The sequence below is a fragment of the Symphodus melops genome (assembly GCF_947650265.1).
Source record: "Symphodus melops genome assembly, chromosome: 18".
Classification (NCBI taxonomy): domain Eukaryota; kingdom Metazoa; phylum Chordata; class Actinopteri; order Labriformes; family Labridae; genus Symphodus; species Symphodus melops.
The window spans coordinates 15,520,014-15,541,515 of record NC_136708.1 but is presented as its reverse complement, the minus strand read 5'-3'; the positions used below and the strand labels follow the sequence as shown (position 1 = coordinate 15,541,515).

At 40.3% G+C, this 21,502-nt stretch overlaps 1 protein-coding gene across 2 annotated transcripts; it reads left to right on the top strand.

The window, feature by feature from the left end:
* The first annotated feature begins 220 nt into the window (after positions 1 to 220).
* On the top strand, positions 221 to 18,882 carry LOC306839127 (zinc finger protein 516-like). 2 transcript variants are annotated; one of them, XM_079367638.1, is made up of 5 exons: positions 221 to 513; positions 11,221 to 12,704; positions 13,382 to 14,626; positions 14,860 to 14,924; positions 16,254 to 18,882. In XM_079367638.1, the coding sequence occupies exons 2-5, from the start codon at positions 11,384 to 11,386 to the stop codon at positions 16,302 to 16,304; spliced, it is 2,682 nt and encodes an 893-aa protein (XP_079223764.1). In that variant the 5' UTR covers positions 221 to 513; positions 11,221 to 11,383; the 3' UTR covers positions 16,305 to 18,882. The 2 variants fall into 2 exon arrangements, with proteins under 2 accessions (XP_079223764.1, XP_079223765.1); XM_079367639.1 differs by lacking the exon at positions 221 to 513 and adding an exon at positions 8,237 to 8,366.
* The last annotated feature ends 2,620 nt before the right edge of the window (positions 18,883 to 21,502 follow it).

Here is a 21,502-nt window from a genome sequence, read left to right as displayed (position 1 = left end):
AACTTTTATTTTAAAGGCTTCTCGTCGTCGAATGCTCTTGAATGACGGGGTCATCGTTAGATTAAGTTTACCTTTGTGTTCACACTAACACATTATCCCAAATTGTTAATCTAAGATAAATGTTCCGCGCGCCCACCACAGTTTCACGCAGTGGCATTAGAGAATGGGGCAGCGTCGCGCGCACGCAGAGATCACTCGCGCTTGTTATTAACGTTAATAACGTTATCTCTCGCGTCACTCATGTCCCCAACAACTACGACGGCTGCTGCTGCTGCTGCTGCGCTGCGGAGGAGGAGGAGGAGGAGGACGGGGACTACTGCGGTTCAGGTGCACCGCTGTGATTGAGAGACAGTGAAGTTTAACCGAGAAGAGAGCAATCAATCCACCACTGACGGATTAGACGACAAAATGTTTGTATTTTCTTGAAAGCTTCACAGTTTTTTTTGTTGTTGTTGTTGTTGCTGATGGGAATCCTTCTGGAGCGACCTGCCGCCCAACGATCACCCCTGTAAGGTAAGAGAGTCGAGCTAAACGACGGTGAACTAACACAAGTGGGATGATGAGTCCGATTTTTGAAAGTGTAGGTGTTCTTCCAAGGAGTTTGTGTGTCCAAAAGTTAACTTTAACACCAAACAGTAGTTAGTTAATCGGTAACATGGATGTCAAATGTAGTGAAATACTCGGAAAGTCGTAGATGTCCTGTGTGGGAGCAGGCTGCTACTAGCAACTAACCCATGTCCCCCTGGCACGAGCGTCCCACGTTATTACCATCCTAATTGTTGGGCATTAATGTTGTTTTGGTACAGCTGTGCACCTGCTTATAATGCACATTGTCAAACCACGCAAACTTGTGGTAAATGATCGCGAACGGGACAGACAACAAGGCTGCCATTGTACCGGATCAGCGGCGGATTAACGGAATTCCTTTTTCTCTCTTGCTCTGTCTGAATGGCCTCCAGTCTCTCTTTCTCCCGGTCTTCATTTCTGCGGGTTAAACATCTTGATTTCTGGCTGATTTAACCTCAGTGGGATTTATAAACAAAACCCCTCACCACCAGCAGCGAGCAAATCAGGGGTGTCCAACTGAGCTGGTGTGAAACATGTGGATGGCATAGTGCTGGATAGGTTTACTTATTGTTTTCAGGGTTTAAGGCTGTGAAGAGGTGGTTATTAAACATGAGGGCTGCACTTCTTTGTTTTAATTAGTGATTTATCATCAAGTCTTCAGAAAGTAGTGGTCATTTCCCCCTCCTTTTCCCTCCTAATTCAGTGAAAATGTATCCCAAATTGACATATTTATATTGCATTTTTAAAGTCAGGTCAACAGTGTAAAACAACACAATTTACAATGATAATTTTTAAGGGAAAGCTCCAAAAACTCCCATTTAAAAGCAGAAACAAATCACGTTTGTTATCTTTGCTATCGATAACAGACCTAGAATGATAAATGAATTACCACATTATTGAATCATTTAAGTTATGTGAATCTGCAGTTTGTCTAATTGTTCCATCTTTACAAAACTGCCTGACAAGGTGATGCCACCAACCTTTAAACTCAGCGTTTGTGTAGAGTTAATGAGCGTGAGAGGACTTTTGTGTCAAGTGGGTCCTCAGGGTGTTTATTGTCTTCACTGCTGACAAAAAAAAGCGGTTGTCAGAGTACTTCTTATCATTGGTAGCACTTCAGGATTGCTCTGTAGGCTAATCAAACTCTTAATTACATCCCACAGACCTCCATACTGTAGAAGCTGCAGCTCGCTCATGTTTTAAAAGTCAAAGACAATAAACAAGCCAAGACTGCCTAATTCTTCCTCCTCCATTCCTCCTACCCTGTGTCCATACACTTGCACATCATGCACAACATGCACCATGCTCCCCCCTCCCCCCAACCAACATGTGGGGAGGTAATCCCAGCTATTAGGGTAATCTCCTCAGTATGACGATCAATAGGGGTGGGTGTGCAACAACTACCAGACTAGAGTAGCGGGGGGACAAAATTTGTGCTAAAGAAAAATGATTTAATCATCCAGATTAGGTCAGGAGACCGGGGTCTGGACAGGGGCTTGTTGCTGGAAGGGGGAGGGGAGCAGACAGGAAGATGTGAGGGCTAAGGCCATCTCCACTTTGGGCAGATAGATCCCCTTGTGTGACAATGGGCTGAAACATTTTGTCCTCCTAATCTCAGTCAATGTAAACATACCAAAATGGGTGCATAAGATTCGAAAAACAATCACGTGGACGGTGCCAAACCTTTAATGGGAATACAATAAGAGTGACAAGTAAGAGAGTGAAAAATGGTGCAAAACATCCCATGAGGAGCGTAACTACTACACAAAAATCACCCGTACAAGTGATACAGAATAACTTGATACAGAATAACTTAAAATTGAACTGATTGGCTTTGTTTAAAGCATGTCCAAAAACAAGTTCATCTCAACATAAAAATGAGTCTAAAAATCTGCCCCAATAAATTACATTTTGAGTTTTAAAAACTCCTGCAAGCGACTGCAAGGTGACGAGGTTTCACAGAGAGAACTACTCCAAAGACAGTATTTGGTCAAAACAGGTCAAAGTCATAACTGTTGTTGTTTCTGTGGATGCATTGTGAAGTGGCTAAACCAAAGCATGTGTCAGGAGATCAAAATGCTGAGAAGTGATGCTAGCACGTCAACATGAAGAAAAGTGCCACGTAATTCCCCAAGCAACAGCAGAGCTTCAGTAGTTGCAGATGCTTTAAATCAGCCATACTAAGTTATTGTTCTTTTTGGCTATATTGTCTCCAAGTTACAAATACACACACACACGAGAAAGTTCTAGATGTAAAAATTGACGATCAAAGCAGTTTGACTTGCCCTTTGACGATACTGGATAAGGATATGTTTGAAAACATGATGTTGTGCTTCGAGACAATTGTGACCTTTTAAGCAGAGTGTTGCTGACAGTGCATCTTACCTCATGATGTTTACCACGTACTGTAGTGTTAGAGTATGCTAGCTGTCTCCCATGTTGCAATGTTCCGTTGGTTCAAGCTTCCTGGACATTTTGGTTCTGAATATTGATTACTCAATTTGCAATTGTAAACAGATGCATACAACCCCAAGAAAGACGAACGTGTACCTGGTTCCTGTATAAAGCCAAGAAAAGAAAAAAAATCAAATTAGCCAGAAAAAAAATTTAAATGTTCTTTTTTTAATACTTTATTTTAGTTTTTTCCAAGAGTTGCTTTCAAATTTAAATATTCTTACTTTTCTGTTAACGTGTTGACTTTTAAATGGCCTATTTAATCATATTATTATTATTACTTGGTTTTTGTCAAAGTTGATCATTCAAACAGTCCTGAAAAGAGTTGTTTTAAAGTTAAAGTCATGTACTTGTTAAATGCAGTGTGGCATTCCTTTGTGAGCAACAAGAGACTTTTTTAGTTTAAAAGTCTAAATAAATGGTCGTGCCGCTTTTGTAACCAGTGGAGGAACGGGTGTCTGAACTCAGGCAAAATGTCCAGATGGAAGATGGGAGGGATGAGTAAGGCGTTCACAGATCCCTTCTGCTCGACCCCATTGAGACAGGGGGAGATGAGATTGGATGGGTCTGATGGAGTCCGGTTACTGTTCTACTCCAAAGAAGCCGTGGTGTAAAAGATGCAATACCCCAATGGGAAACCTAATCCAGACCCTGCTGCCAGCTGTCATTCTTTTACTCCAGGGTAAAATCGCTAAGCAGGTATCGCCTTACCCTTCAATCCTTACTTTAATCATAGCAGAAGGAAGAGAACTACACACCTCATTAAGAACTACAAATCAACATTATTTCAGTCTTTGCAGAAGTTTGATCTTATGAATGAATAAAATAGAGAAATCACCAACAAGCAAACCTTTTCTCAGACAGCCCACTCTTACCTGGAGATTCTGCGGTATGTTAATCTGAAGGCTCACTTCGTATTTCACATATAAAAAATCAAGTATTACATTTAGGAACGTGGCTAAAGCCAATTTATTAGTGACTTGATTTAGTGATAAGTCAAATGCAGTTAACATCAGTTGTCAGAATTTTGCCATGACTTGTTGAGTGTGTTTGTTAAAGCCTTTTGGAAATGATGACGTGTCAAGTTTTCGTACTACACTGTGATTAGTGTAATCAGTGAAAACTGTTTTTTGGACGCTTAGTAAGATTTAAAAAAAAAATTGGGCTCAGTTGATCAAAGCAATTTATCCGTGTTTCTCAATGTTTGGAAGATCTAATGATTAACTTGTCGTGTTTAAAGATTTTTATTAAATTTTTGTTATATTTTATTAATTTCTAATTTACTGCATCTCCTTGAAGTAATAACCGGCCACACCAAAACATGAGCAACAATGCTTCTTAATCTGATCTGACCCAACCCTAAACTAACAAACACAGCATGGGTGAGGTCAAATTTAAATCATTGAAATATGAAGTTTTGTGTGCAAGGAGAAAAAAACCCCCATTGTATCCTACATGTAATCTGTGTTAATCTCTGATTTTGTCTTTTGAGTTGGCAATTTAATCTTGATTTAAGTGAAGTTAAAGCAGCGGCTCGGCTGTGTTGAAGTTGCACCTCACAGAGGTGAAAGCAGGTGGATGGAAAGATGATGGGAATGCTGATCAAGCTAACAACAGAAAGCAGAGTGATAAAGAGACATAAAGGGAGGCAGGCAGAACAAGTCTGAGCTGACCTTGCCATGATAATCTAATCCCTGTCGAGAGTGCTTTTTTTAGAGAGCAAGTTAATGCTAGCAGATTATACACCAGTGTCTCCCATACTAGCCAATCCAGACTGAAAAGAGAGTGGGCCTTTGGAGGATTCTCAAACCTAGCACAACAGATAAATGCATTTTGATGATTGAAGAGTCATTTAAATACGTCTCCAGGAATTGTACATCTCCATCGTTTATTAGTGGTGGTGCTCAGTTGTCTACATTTGAGTTTGCACAAGACCTTTCATATCATTACAACATATGGGTGAGATCCAAGTCAAAAATATTTCCTCTCTGTCAATTCCCCTTCCCCTCGTTTGCTTCACAGCACTAAGGGGCATCCATGATAATAATAAAAAAAAAGCCACTCATGGAGCAGCTCATCTCCTGCTATGAAGAGTAATCCCGGTATATGTTGTGTAACTGAGTGGAGTGTTTGACAAGGAGGGGGATGGGCTCCAATGGGCGTAAGTTTGTCCGTGCTTGTGACTGTTGAGCTCATGGCTGTCTAATCTCTTAGGTACATTAGGCTGTTCGCCCACAGTGCTGTGGCTGCTCCACTGTCTTTCATGCAATTAAGTCACTCCAGGAACGGTGTTTGTTAAATGCTGTCTTTGACTTATGCCCATGTTATACCTGCTTTAATGTGTGTCAGATTGTAATCATATTATGGGTATTGACTAACTTGGATATTTTTTTATTTGGGTTGTGTGAGAGTGTAAAATATATCTATGTGAATCCATCCAATATCTGTAAACATTTCGCAGGAGGGCGAGAGGCACTTTACTACAGCTGCTCCATTATGGCAAATTGTAGTCACAATTATTTTTGCTGTATATCAATATCATTATTATTAAACACTCACTGATTTTACAACATCAACATCAGATGCAATAATTTTACTTAAATACTCTTAACACTTGAAAAAACGAGAGACAAAACGAGTGCAGCACAGTTTTCGCTTCATCTTGTTTTCATGAACATGGGAAGCCAACTTCGAGATTAAAGTGAAACACGATTAACAGCCCAGCTTCACAGGGTAGGGCCCGGTAGATGTGGGATTTTTGTGGCAGATACTGATATTGATATTAGGGAGACAGTAAAGTCAGACACGAATGTATCGGCCGATATCTTTCTTAGAGCGACGTTCAATCTGTAGTGAAAGATAAATAACATACCCCATTTGTTGTGTTGATCCCTCAAATGCACACTATCAAACACTTTTGGAAAAGATATATTATTAGGAAAAGATGGTCATACTAGAAAGTAAAAATAGCTGCTAGTGTTATACAATGATACAAATTAAATGACTTTTTGACTGGTGAAAAAAAAAAAGTAATTTTAGTGCATGTCTATGATAAAATTAGCCGAAACCGATAGTCACTGGATATGCTAATATCGGCTGGCTGATTAATTGGTACTGCCGTGATACACGGTACAGCCTGAACTAGTCAGTCAATCGCAGGGCTGACATACAGAGACAAACAGCTACAGGCAATTTAGAGTCATCAGTTTACCTAACAAGCATATTTTTGGAGTGCGCGAGGTGGCTCGAGTAGCTGGATTAAATTTAAAAGGCAGTATGACACATGGGATGAGATACATGGGATGTTCTATTTTACCTTGAAAAAACAAAAATAAAATGGAATTCAGTGCAAGAATGATGTTTTTTTTGTTTTAAATGGTGGTTTAAAAACTACCATATCACCTTACCTAAAGCGTAGCCATATTATGCATTACACTGAACCATACTCCTTTATATTGACAAGTCGTGTGGCCAGGATCTTGCCAATGTATACAATTTAATATCACGGTATAGTAATAGGTACAATAAATAGCTAAGTACATTTAGTTTTTTTTTTTTTTTTTAGATTTATTTTTGGGGCGTTATTTTACCTTTATGGTGAGATTGGACAGTGGACAGAGACGGAAATCAGGGAGAGAGAGTGGGAATTGACAAAGGGGGAAAGGAACCACAGACTGGATTCGACTATATCTTCTATACATGGGGAGGCGTGCACCGTCCACCCCCCAAGTACATGAAGTATTTAAAGGCAGGGTTGATAATGTACCAAAACTAGCATGATTTTGAAAGTAGCATGCCCTCCGTGCTCTGTCTTCACCCACTCCCTCCCCTCTGTGCTCCCTCAAACGCCACGCCCCTCACTTAAATGCACTAGTGCCATTGGTTTAGAAGCAGATTTCAGCTCGAGTGTGGGCTGCTGCATGCAGGGAGACAGGGAGGCATGATTGGTTCGTAAAACTTGTATTGAGTGCCGACATTGGTCGAAGTTTTTGCGTGTTTGTGTATCCAGAGAAAATGACCTGCTCTGCCTTGAAGTAGTGTTGACATCACTGCACCCTTGTTCTAAGACGGTTGTTTTGTAGTCACAGGGTGCTGGAAGAGAGTGAGATGAGCCTCTTCATTTTTTCTTGAATGTATTATTGTCACAAGCGCCTCATCTTCTTGACCAGGAAAAGGCAACAAAAAATGATTAGTGCACAAAAATAATTCAGTGATGGAAAAGACAGATCCACAGAGGATAAACCTCACAGAAAACCCTCACAATTAGACAAAATTACTTTTATTCTCTTGTGCTAATAAGGCTTAGCTAATTATTTTCATAAACTTTAAATTCGGGCTAATTTTGCGCATGTGCAACATTGAGGTCTCATGTTTGATAGTCTTTTTTGACTATCAAATTTATTGATAGTTAAATTCAATCTATAATATAATATATCAACATTTTTGACTGACTCATGTTTGTTAGCCATTTAACATGTCATGCCATGCAAGTACCTGCAATGACGACTCCCAGACATCTTGAAGGAGTCATCCTCATAGCATCAGCCGTGAATCAGCAGAGAAGTCGTTTCTGCCCACTTCCTCCAAAAAAAACAACTAAGATACCTCTTTTCCCTTCTATACTGGAACATCACTGTATCTGTGTTCAATATCACTGACCTGGCTTTTATTTCATGAAGAGAGTGACTTCCAGTAAGACCTCATGAAGAGGTGAAATGATCATCTCAGAGAAATGTTCAGGTGATATTGGTCCTTTAGGGTCAGTAATGATTGATGTCAGGCATTTACTTCAATTTTTGAGGCGCCTAAAAGCAATCTTTTCCTTTTTTTGGGAATTTACCTTGTTTACTTGAATAATATTGTCTTTGTAAAATCAGCTGTTTCCATGCAACCAAATCTGTCAGTATAAATCATCACTCTGATAACCTGCACACCTTAAAGCGAGTGCAGGATCTCATGCAGATATTTTCTTGCATACGTATGTTAGAAAAGTCGTCGAAGGATGACTGACACAACCTGCTGCATGTTGCACTAATTATAGGAATTGTAGTCCTTTTTTCAGCGACTGCCCTAAATATGCAGTGAATGGTTTGTAGTTGGAACACAGCCTACAGCAACTGCATACTTAATGCATTTCTGAAAATCCATCTTATAGCGCATACACAGCTGAACAAAAAAAAAAAAAAACAACTAACAGTGATTTGATTTTTGTGCGATGTGTTTGCAGTGATTGGAAACAGACAGGATTACTGGACACATAACAGTAGATGCAAGCTGGGGCTTAGAGAGTGACTATGGCTCTGAACACTAGCATAAGGACAGTCACATGCTATCTCCAGTCAGGGGTATGTTGGCACAGGCTTGTTGTTGGTTGTTGAGAATATTTGGATGATTGCAGCACACAAACACAAACACACACACACACACACACACACACACACACACACACACACACAGACAGGCATACCTACATGCACATTTATCATTTGTATTGCACATGATTGCTTTTACAATTGCAGAATAAGGCGATGAGTAAATGTTATTCATGTTTTTTTAAAATTATTTTTTAAAGCAGGTATTGAGGTATTTTTGTTTGATAGATGCTTCTGTATCTTGCAAAGTCAATTCGGGAAAAAAATGCTATTTCCAGATCCTGGCAGAAATTTACACCCAGCGTTTCAATGCAACAACCCAGCACACGCAGACAGTGGATATTTTCATGCGAGTACACATGCACGCACGCACACACATCACAGCACTCAGCATCAGTGCCCTGACCATAGGGAGTTTGTGCTGAGCTGGTTGGGACGTCAGGATGAATCAATGCGAGGACAGCTGACTGGACATGCCTATTCATCTGCCAAAGAAAAGGGAGAGAAAAAGGGAGCGAGGGATTCTAAAAGAAATGAATTAAACCCTGGAGCAACATGTTTGGCTATCTGCATTACTTTATCCTCCAAAGGGCTTTTCATTAATGTGGGATGAAAACAGAGGAGGTGGAAAAATAGAGACAAAACAGAGATGGGGAAGGAGAACAGTAAGAGGGATTCGGTAATTTCATACGATCCATTTTTGAATCAAACAGAAATACACTACATTTTCTTGTGTAATTGCACAAAAGTAGGATATTGCAGATGTAAAGATATAGCTCACACTAAGCACATAGGCTGCTTTAACAAAGGCATAAGCTCGTACTGTAGAGGCGCCTAACCCCACACCGATGGCCCGTTTATTCCCATCTGTTGCCCTGAGCTCTCTGACTTTATCCCCATTGTGTTAACTCATTACGTTCACCTTAACCTTAACCCCTTAATTGCCACCCTCCAGTTTCTCCTGCACATCCTCCCCCTCTCTTAGAGACAGTGTGCCACATTGCCCATGCACTAATCTGGTGGCGTCTGCCTTCCAAACACCTGCTAGTCCGACACCCCCCCCCCCCCCCTAAACTAAACTCCTCCCATATCCCAGAAACAACACCCAATACAGCATGAGCGGATCAGCACACATGACCCCATGCATGCAAAGCACGCTCGCATGTAGACAGATGTGACCGTGGATGCAGACACATAATTAGACGCACCTCATCCCCTGAAAATCGAGCTCGTGAGCCTGTTTTTCTAGCTTTAATGTGTGTACGTTTTCTCACTGACAAGACAAACTGGAGTGGTCTTTTGTCCTGCCTCTCTGCCCAGACATGTATGAGAAGACAGTGATGTGTAGGCCCAGGCCTCTTTGCTTTAACAATACCTCCCTCGACCCCCCAATGAGGGGTGGAGGGCCAGACATGAAGCGATGTGACAGTTCTGGTGCGGCCAACACAATAGCAGGTTTTTCTTTTGACCGCCTGGCTGGCTATTCACCACAGACTACTTTCTTTCACTGTTAGCATCTAACACACAGCCATGTTTGCCTGAGGAATCATGTTTACACACAAGCATGTGCCGCATAATCCAGCGTTCTCTTTCTGCAAGATTTTTTTTTCTGAGAGTCTTGGACCTCAAATTGATCTCCCAAGGCTGCTGAGGTAGTTTGCCTCACACTCATGATTTCTCACACTACTTTAACTGATCCATTAAAAATTGACCAAAAAAAATGTCACAACCCCACAGCGTGTTCCAGCACAGAATCACGGCCGTGTCTGTGAGCTTCGAAACATGAAGTTTGTTGGTAATGGATAATTGATCGTGAATTAGAGAGGGCCGCCCCTCAGGGTTCATCCTGGTTGGCCAGGAATGAATACATCTCTTCATGCTCCACCTAACACACTCAATTTAGGCATAGGCAACCAAAGGGCAGACACGCACACGCATGTTAAGACACTGGGTCGTGCTCTAATACGCACAGACAGGCGTCGCTCATACACTAAGGGCGAAGGTTATTCTAAAATCTGTGTGATGCTAATGACCTCCGAGGGATGTTTCTCTAAGCGCATGGTTTTTTTTTTTAAAACATCCTGAGTGACACAGTCCCACTCGTCTTTTACCTATGTCGGCAAACATGTGATTTCATGTCACATTACTACTTTTAAATGTAAATTAGTTTGCTTTCAGTGAATTAACACCATCTAATAATTTAATTATCACAAATCTCTACAGATTGAATATTTTAAGTCATTATTTTGAGTGTAAAATTTGTCAGGAAGCCTAAAAAAAACAACAAACCTATAACACTTGTATGTTTAGTTTAAAGCCGATTTTGTGTCCCCCTGCTCACAGCCTCTCCCGTACCAAAAACAATCTCATCTTGTGGTACTTGTTGCATTGAGGATTGTTCATTTTTGCTGACTTCATTCTTCAGAACATGTTGTTTTTGGGTGATTTCTTTTGTCCTGCTGGTTTTTATTGTTAAAACGAGCTCTTTTTTTTTTTGAAGAAGAAGAACTTGATTTGCACGATTTGTGCCGAGTGCTTCTTGAGTCGTATGCTTTGTTATGACGTTTTCTAAGAGAGAGGAAAACAAGGGGACGCCATGTATATGATCTTATTTTGTATCATCTTACCTTCCCATGCTGTCTGTGCTTTGGCAGTAAGAGGAGTCATAATCATAAAAAAGAAGTTCTGCTGTATAAATGGCAGCTTCTTGGAATAATTTAATATCTAAAAGAAATAACTTAATGCTGGGAATAATGTGTGTCTCTGCTTGTTTTATGTTATTTATTGTGACAGAATAGCTTATTTTGATTTCTTCTTCTGTTTTCAGGTTTCCAAAACATTCTGACTGGATGAAGACAAGTTGACACTGAAGCAGAGATGTTCACCAAGAGTTTGATGATCCTTCTCAGAACTTGTTAACTCTTTGAAGAGAAACTTGGTTGTATGGTTAAAGGATTCATTACATACATAGCGTTGCTCCAGGAAGAGTAATGGAAACAGAAGAGAGGGAGGAGATCTCTCAAAAACCCAAAGCCGGCATAAAGAAAGAAACCGAGGAAGATGCAACCTCTGGCCACACGTGTGGGGTGTGCGGCCGCAGCTTCCCTCTCCTCAGCTCGTTGTCCCAGCATATGAGAAGACACACGCTCGAGAAGCCGTACAAGTGCCCGTACTGTGAGCACAGGACAGCGCAGAAGGGAAGTCTGAAGGCCCACATTCGTAGCCACAAACTGGGTCTGTTCAGCCAGAACCTCAGTGACAAGGAGGGGGAAATAGAACAAGAGCAGAAAGACAGCAGAGAGACACCAGAGCCTCCTGAAATCGTCAGCACACCTGCTCATAAGGTCAATGGGAAGTTAAAGAAGAAAGAAACCAAGAAGAAAGCCAAGGGTAAAGGCAGTTCTGGCGCTGACGATGAGTCCTGTTCCTGCACCATTTGTGGCCAGGTTTTCCCTCAGGTACTGCTCCTTAAATCACACATGAAGAGGCACCGTAGCTCCCAAGATCACGGTTGTCGAATTTGTGGTCGTCGTTTCCGCCAAGCATGGTTCCTTCAAAGTCATATGCGCATTCACCGAGTCAAAGCCCAGCTGAAAGGCGGCAAAAGCAATGACCCCCCGGCCACTATCAATGGAGTTCCTCAAGATCCGGCAACGCTCATAAATGAAGAGTGCCTCTATGAGCTCTGTGCTGGCTGTGGTAACTTCTTCCCTGACCGAAAGACATTGCGAACTCACGAAAAGCTACATAAACTGAACCACAGCCGCGCTCTGGCACAAAATCCAGCACAGGAAGACGCTGACGCCCATGAACCACATGACGCTAAGAGGCATTTTTTGAAAAGCCTGAACCTCACATGTGTTGGACAAAGTGTTGAAAATCCGGAGGAGAAAAGTCTAGGTGGGCGAATTCCAGAGCTGGATCCGATTTGTAGCTACCAATCGTGGCAGCTGGCCACAAAGGGAAGACTTGTGGAGGTCACCGAGAAATGTCTCGGATGGGAGGAGAGGCTTGCAGATGCGGAGGTGGCATACGACACAGAAAAGGGGGAATACGTACCCCTGAAGCAAGAGAAGAAGAGGAAGCAAATCGACCCTCCTAACTCCAAAATTAAGAAGATGAAGGGCGATACAGGCCTCCATCAAACAAACAGCTCGGCTCACGCTAAAGGAGGGGACAAGAGAGTTTGCCAGAAGGACCGCATACTGTTGAATGGACTGGGTCATGCCTTTTATGAGGCGCTGCAGGCCAAGAAAGATGCACACTTCACAGCTAAACAGACCAACAGCATCAGAAGCCAAGACCAGGAGGGTAAGCCATACATATCATATCACAGTATCTGTGCTGCAATATGGACTAGTGGAGAATTCATGGGAATTCAGTTCCTTTGTATTGGACCCTTTCTGTTAAAATGTCTCGTTCTGACAATATTCTGGGGTAATAAAAGGTATTCTATGTTCAAATTCAGTATTTGAAGAACTCTGAATTGTAGTGTGTAACATTAAAATGTGGAAAAGGGAGACCTCTAGTGACTATCATCTATTATAGCGACTGTGCTGCACTAATTTACACACCAAAGAGAATCAAAATGCACAATAGTGAAGGTTTTCAAAGATTTTATGTGGAACTTAGATTCTTCATTACAAATTACTTTTCATTTGTAAATAAGTATGTTGTTGACTGATAATCCTGAACACACAATATGAAGTAATAACCAAAGTCATTTTGGTTTTGAAAGACACAATTCTGTAGATTCTCTGAATGTTCTGTAATTGGACACGTGAATCAGCTGTACAGAGAGTCAATCAGTCTGTGACTTTTTTTTTCCAGTGGTAGAGTAATCCTGCTTTTGTGGCAGGCAACATGTGTTACACCTTGAGCTGAGTGAATTTATTCAACTAGACTTAGAGTTGCTTCTTTGAGGGAAAAATATCAGAGCCGCTTAAATGCTACGCGTGTCCTTTACGTTGTTGTCTTTTTTCTTACAGATAAAAAACCATTCTTCTGTGAGTACTGTGATTTCCACACGGTCGACGCCTCACTACTCAGGTCTCACCTGCTCGTTCAGCACCAGGACCTCCTGGTTCCCTACAGCAAACACGGCACCATGTTGGATAACATTAGCCAAAGTAGCTCCAAAGCCTCGAGATACATGGACTACCTCAGAAATAGGAGCGCTTTGCTCAGTCAGCCATACTGGAATCCTTACACATGTCCGCCTGTCCAGGACATTAAAACAGAAAAGTCTAATGGCACTGAGGTCAAAGGTCAGGGACAAACTACAACTGATGCTGGAAATCTTCTTAATCTGTCGTCACTACCAGTAAATGAAGATGGAGCTGTTAATCACACGTTGAAAACAGAGGGCTTGCTGAGACATCAGTGCCCGTACTGTTCCCACACTAGCACCTATCCAGAGGTGCTTTGGATCCATCAGCGGGTGTCACACAAGGTTGACGGCGGCAGCGCCGTTGCACCCAAGTGGGCACCCTGCACTAACAGCCCAAAGAGTTTAAAGGCCGGGGCGACCCCCTGGAGACGCACAGGGCCTCCGCCATTCCTCGAAGGCAAGGACTGCCCGACTTTACCAGCTCCAAAAACACAGCGCACACAACCTCCAGGTGTCACAACTACAACCAACAGCAAAAACTCCACCCCCAAGACCCAATCAGGTGTCCCTAAATCCAAGTCGAAGGATTCTCGCTCTTCAGATGGGTCACAGTCGAGTGGGAGGGTGGGACTCCTACCGCAAAAGAAGTCTGGTGAACATAACCGGGGGGTTGAAGGGGGAAGTAAAAGCTCCCAAGCTAAGTCATCCAGCAGTACTGTGCACAGCAAGAGTTCCCACAGCGTCCAGCCTACAAGCAGCCCCAAACACAAAGGCCACAGAGCCGCAGTGGAAGCAAACTTTCCACAAGAAGGTTTAGGTTTTATGTTGGCCAGAAACCACGGTGGGACTTCCTCCAATACTGCCCCAGATAGACCACATCCTCGCAGGCAGTCATGTGACTCGTCTTCAGGTGCTAAGGGTCCAGATCTGTGGGCTGCCATGAACATATGGGGTCACAAAGCATATTTAGAACCTCTCCGTTTCGCTCAGGGAAAGAATGAAGCAGCAGGAGAAATGCCAATGGACATTGATATTTTGAGTGTCCTGAAGAACTACAATCCCCATGATCTGGCTGCTCTTTACCAGCACTGGGGGTTTGTTGACCCCAGGATTGATCCTCAAGGTGAGAAAGAGATTCTATTTGACATCGATGTACCATACATGTGCAGATTGATTACTGTATCCTGAGTTCTTGAAGATGGAGGCTAGAATGAACATTGAAATGAAATAATGCACCACGTCTGATGTTTTCAACTTAAGAATGAGTGATACTTGTTATTAAATAACATGATGACGATATAAAGCGATATGGGAAAAATAAACGTATAAATGATGTTTTTATACTTTCATTTACAGTAATGTTGCAGTTAAATGGAAATTATGGAAAAGAGGTCCATTCGTCTTCGGAAGTTTCCAAACAGGTTTGTATGCTCTGCTGCAGACACTCTTTTTGATTATTAGAAGAATATAAATTGAGAATCATGCAGCCAAACTTGATTCATATGACATCTTAAGAGATACGTGAAAAGGGGTTTACAGGGAGAAGAAAGGAAGTGAGTGTGCATCAAATTATAAAGATAGAGGATAGAAAACAGGTACAATGCAGATTGAGACCTTTTCTGGTATTTAACTCTTGAAAATTAAGAAAAGCACAAACGTTTGTACAGTGTGGTTACACCAGCTGTGTGTGCTCGCTCTCAAGTCTTACTGTCCCTCATTTCCGTGCACGTGTGTCTGCTTATTATCATGTGTTTGCGTGCGTTAGCTGTCTACTTCCTGAACCTAGCTGTCTCTTCCTTCTCATTTTGGTAAGAGGGGCTGACAGGATGAGGCAAACGCATGATAAAAAAACATTGTTGTCCCCCTCAGGGTAAAACTCACCAAGCATCTCCATATGGTGTGTCATCAGCCTGTCAGTCAGGCCTACCCTGATGCTACCTACAACTGTTCGAGCATTCTCCTCTTTCCCCCGGAGTAATACGTGGGCAACTTGTTAAAAACCAAAGATATGCTCTCAGTCTGAAGGAGTGAGGGATAACAAATCAGATATTATGGATTGCACTGCGTGTGGAATGTAAAAAAAAAAAAAAAAAAAGTCCTTGGACATCTCTATTCACATAATCGATGAACAAAATATTGAATATATATATATATATATATATATATATATATATATATATATATATATATATATACACACACTATATATCATTTGGACTTAAGCCTTTACATCAAGATAGCACACGTTTCACTGTTGTATTAATTAGCAGATTCACTAGTTAGTTAGATTAGTGAGACTCTGTACTGCAGGTTGGGCTGTCATGGTAACCACAAAAATTAGTAACTGGGATATAAACTGCAGAGCCTGGAAGCCATTGTCACAACCTTAAATGTAGTCACCTTGCCCTCATGTGATGATGGCAAGTGCACTGGTTTTTTCAAATATATCAGCTAACATCTGACTAATAATTAATGCACTTTTATTTTCACGATATGTCACATTGTTTATGATGTAGAAAACTGGTTTTATTTTGTACAATCACTTACAGTTACAAATCAAAGCTACAATAAGCTGATTCAAATGTGTTTCTCAATAAATACTGACGTCTCCTTCGGGAGGTTTTTTCGATTTTGAAGAGAAATGTTCATATTTCAAATGCATTTCCACGATTAACTCACTCGAACACTTCCTCCCTCTCAGTTTTGTTGGGTGAAATCTAACCGGTGTGCCTCTCACTTGCCTCCCGCAGGTGAACAGCCGCTCCTCTTCCTCCTCAGGGTCTCTTCATAAAGGAACGTGAAGGTTCACGTTGCGTTCCTGTTGGCTTCCAGCCTGCATGATGTCTGTTCTTGGAAGGAATCAGCCATAACTCCTGAAAGAACACAGGCTTTACTGGATAATGCACAACATATGCAAAACAATGAGGTGGACCCTTATTTTGTTATATGGTTGTTTAGTTTGAAGTGTCGCGCATGCTTTTTGTTTGTTAAGACTGTAGATATGTTGGACTCATAAACACATAATAAGATATGTTTCTTTTAAATGAGGTTGTTTGAGTTTATTGTATAAATGAAGATTGGGGTTGAGGAGGGCAGCGTGGGTTAAAAATTGAAATGTGAAGCTACATTCACATGAACAAGAGTTCAACATAATGGTTGAAGACACACGGATACCGACGACTTTGAGGGGATGCAGGTGAGATTTAGGGAAAGACTAAACCTCAGGATGCCACCAGAAAAAAAAACATCAGATGATTCCAAATATAAGCTTTGATTTACGGGCCGATAAACGTTCTTTTTCAGGATTAGTACTGTAGTTATTCTCAACATTCACACGATGCAACAGTGCACTTCAGTATTATTACATTTCTATTTATAAGACTGATTTTAGTTGTCATTTGTTAAATTGAGATTAAAGAGTTCTGTCAGTTTTTCGAAATGGTGCAGAACCCTTTTTCACTTTCACTGTTTTCAAACAGTGAAATGGTTTAATGACAGATCGATCTGAGCAGAATCCAGGCTTTATAACTGCTAGCTCATCATCCCACTCACATAAGGCGAAACAGGATGCACTGGAGCTGTCAGGATTCTCACACTGGAAGTTGTGATCTTAAGATGGATTAACTTGAACTCAACTAAAATATATCCTCTAAACATGAGTGTGACTACAGATGGACCAGATATCCTGACATGATGTACTTTTCATGCAAATACTGCAAAACCTGCCCTACGATTGACATCAAACCAGGGGCTAAGTATCTTTTAAAAACAACAGCTCTTGTAACTGTACCTTTAAAAAGATATCGTCTTCATATGCCACCTTTAACGACTTCATTTGATTTAACTAAGTTGTAAAATACCAACAATCCTCTTCGAAATTCAAATGAGTCATACTAATGCATTTAAACTGTAACCTCATCAATGACTGCCTTCACAGCGCCACAGCCGGTATGGGGTGTGGCTTCTGCGATAGATGGCCAATCACGTTGCATTCTGTTGAAACATTCTTGAGGTGATTTTCTGCAGGTAGAGCCCTAAAAACTGTCTTTTTGATCGGGGCTTTACTAAAAGAAAAAGGATGAAACCCAAACATATTTCACCAGGAACAGTTCGAATAGTTACTCATCGTACTGGAGAACAATGTCTGATCAGTTTATTCTCTTATACTCACACACATTTACAACAGGGAGCATCTTAGGTGTGTTAACCATTTTCTATCCTCTGTTCCAAACAGAATTGGATCTGATTCAGGTTACTGCTCACGCCAAGTCTAAAACTTCAAATGATAAAATTTAATGAAAACCAACAACAACTAAGACAGCAACAAATCGTCTTCTTTTTTTTTTTATACCATGGTGACATTAAACGCTGACATCAAACTAAAGGTTGGAGCCATGGTTTATGTGACTGAACATCTGCTCATGGAACATAAATTTATATTTTGCCAAAACTAAAGTCCAGAGAAAAAGACCCAGATTAGTGGTCATCACGTAACCAGTCAGTGAAGTTTACGATGAAACACGTTTCCTGTTTATTCCTGACATTGAGTAGCACTCATTTCCCCCCCTTTCCTCCTATCAGATAGAGTGTGAACGTGCACTTCTCTCACATTATATTAGATATGTAGCAATTTAAATCTGTGATTTCTAGGTGTAGAAACTGTAGTGAGAACAATTTCTACTGATGTGGCTCTGTGTTACACCTGCCAGTCAAGCTACTGAAATTTTGTTTTTGACTTTTTTGAAATCCACCTCATTATCAATTTATTTTCATGTTTCCTTGTTTGCAGATTTGTTTTAGTATGTGTATATTTTAGTTCAGATTCCGTGAATTCATCTCCCATAGAGACGTCGTCTATGCATTTGATAAAAAAGCCATCAATTTATCGATTCTGGGGAGACCTTGAGAATACTTCATTTACTATTGGATGGTTGATCTGTGTGGAAAATGGTTCTGTTTTTATAAATATTGTAAATGGTTGTTTATTAAAAGGTCTTTTTGTTTGTTCAGAGTGGAATTTGAACACTCCCAAGTACTTGATATTTGTAGTAACAACAGAAAATGTGACAAAAAAAAAGAGGTTTTGGTTTTGAATACAGGGTGAGCAGGGAGTGAGGCTCCTGCAGGAGGTGTGATTGACAGCTGTCCACAGGTCAGCAGAGGAGGAACAACAGGAAACAGTGAGGCTGTGGTTTATATGCAAACGGGAACTTTTATGCAAACCTAAAGCTTCAAGTTGAGCTCTCACTGGGTTCATTTTTGTGACCGTGTAAACATGTTTCATAGGTTATAATTATGTTGTAACAGAATTTCTATTTTCTCCAGTTACACTTTTTGTCTGACTGTAAAAATAAATAAAGTTGGTCAATGTAGATTTCACTTCTAATGGTGCTGTTGTCATTATCACCACCCTAAATACACTTCTGGTTGACATGGTAACAACCTGCAGACACATGCAACACTTGATAGAAATCATAGGAAGACATTTGTGTAAACAAAGATTTGTGTTGCGCTTTTTAATTAAAGCATCACAGTCAACAAGATATGTTAATTAGTGTCTCGGTACTATGTTTAGTTAAACTACAGCTATTCAGAAAAGCACTATATTAGTCTAATCATTTATTATTAAAATCTATTTTTAATTGCTAGAATGATGCATCAACTTTTTTCCATTTGTTTCCTCAAATAATTTGCTTTACTCAGTTATTAAGTGTAACTTCTATCTAATAATAAAGTGGGACAGATCAGTATTCAGTTAAAAGAAGAAAACTAACTTATATAGCCTAATAATCCTATCAGTTATGTTCATGTCATTGTTCCACTTACAGATAGAGTAAGCAGCTTTTCCCCTTCAATATATAATAAAATGTTACAGAACCTCAATTTATTGCTAACTTAAGGGTCAATTGCATACAATCTTATGCAAAGAGATAAAGGTTTAAAGCTGGTTCTCTGACAAATGGCTTATAATTTTTAAAACTTTATTTAACCAGGAAAAAAACCCCACTGAGATTAAAAATCTCTTTTTCAAGAGTGTCTCAGACAAAACAAGCAGAAACACAAGTAACAGAGTTTCAGACAGACAACAAGCAGCCAACAATACAAACACATAAATACATCCTTAGGGAATTAAGAGAGACAAATAACAAATCAAGCTTGTATGTGCTGATCATGCTCTTCGTCTTAACACCACTTGACTGGAGATGGTTTAATCAACAATTTGTAATTAATTAGAAGAAAAAAATACAGAAAATGTTTTTTTCAATAAATCAACCTTCTTCACTTTTTATCTATTCGAAACCTAAATCCTCTATTATCCAGAGCTGCAATTAATTTCTCAGCTGGATCCAATTGTTTCCTTTAAATGTAAACAGTTACAAAGGACTAAAAGGCTATAACTCATTGGATAAAATAGAACTTTCAATTCTGGACATCTTGTAGAGGTTTGTTATTGGTTCTTTTCATTTCTATGTCGTTCTGCTTTCTTTCATTTAGGTTTAGATACCATTTAAATAAAAAATGGTGGTAATAAAAGAAATATACTAATCTCTCGAGCCATTGAATGCAGACAACCATTTCTACCAGCAGATGGCAGGCAAGGTCAAGAGAAAGACGAGGCTCTGGTGTGTGATGATGTTGCGCTTTTTGATAGTTATATGTAGTGTATATGACTCCTATTTAGATTATAATAATAAAATAATTCCCAAAGTTTTGACCATAAACCCTTTCAAACATCTGTCCTTAAGCTTCCTTTATAATCTGCCCTTCTGTACATGACTCAATAAAGTCTAAAGAAGCAGTTTCATATTATGGACTTGTCCAGTTATTGTTTATTTTTAAATTTTTAAATTATTATTTTTTTACAGTTTAAGTTTTTAGATGTGCCTGTTTCGTAACATGTTTAACTTCATGAAACCAGAAAAAAGTGTGTTTAAATTTCAATTCTTCTTGTTGTGACAGTCATCATGAGCAGCTGACCTTCTCAAGGAAGAGGGGAAAATGAATAGTGAATTGAGGTTCTACTTGCAGCAATGTTGTCTGGCTCATCGACGAGGCATAAGCACTCGTACTTGTGTGTACGGCTGTCTGTGCAGTGTACACACTGCTGTGCCTGTATGTCCTTGTCACAGTGTGTTTGTCAGAGGCTTGTGTTACATCTTGGTGCAGTGACAGCATCAGTTAGCTGCCTGAGAGACATCAGAGATCATGTTTGCGGAGCCACCAGCATGAGGGCTGAGAGTTGGAGCGGCCGCGGGGTCTGAGAGAGGAAACTGTCAGAGACCCGCACAGGCATATGTCGTCTGACAGGAAACGGCTGGCTGTTGTCAAGCAAAGAGCAGATACACACTGGTGGCTGATGGGAGTGACAGCTGTCAGGACTGACTGTGTGTGAGAGTGTGTGTTGGAGTAGACTAGACTGTGAAGTGGCTTTTTTCTGGGGTTCTACATGACAAGATTTTAAGTCATTTTAAGAAGACAAATGACCATGGCTGAAAGATTGCTAAGTGTCGAAGTAATAGAGCAAAGATAGTTAAGGTTTGGCTGAGATTTAAGTTCCAGGTTAGACTGGAACAAAATGTTCTTTTTTGGTAGTAAAACTGTAAATTGTACAGGTTTATCTTCACTAAAAGGTCTATGTTCTATGCATATATGACAGTTAAATCAAGATGATTTATTTTCTTTTTTTCACTTAAATGTTACATTTAAATGTTAATTTAACACGTAATGTTAAATAAAAGAAATAGAGAATTACATTTTAGTTAAAGATATGTCTCTTTTTTACCAGTTTGTAGGAAGAAACTAACCAAGGGAGACTTGAGTAAATAAATATGTGAAAATAAGAAAAAGAACCTTTTTGAAAATGTTCCTAAATATGAACCAGTTTCAGAGTGATTGTCTCATAAAAAACAGAATTATTTTTCAGAATTTGGCAAGCAGCTTGTCAAAAATGTCATGTGTGGGCTGGATGGTGCGGGTGAAATTTGGAACTAAAATCTCA

Excerpts from the sequence above, each read along its gene's own strand:
- LOC306839127 (XM_079367638.1), top strand. The coding sequence starts at position 11,384 with ATGGAAACAGAAGAGAGGGAGGAGATCTCTCAAAAACCCAAAGCCGGC. Across the intron at positions 12,705-13,381 it reads CAGAAGCCAAGACCAGGAGG|ATAAAAAACCATTCTTCTGT; the intron begins GTAAGCCATACA and ends TTTTTCTTACAG. Across the intron at positions 14,627-14,859 it reads CCCCAGGATTGATCCTCAAG|TAATGTTGCAGTTAAATGGA; the intron begins GTGAGAAAGAGA and ends TTTCATTTACAG.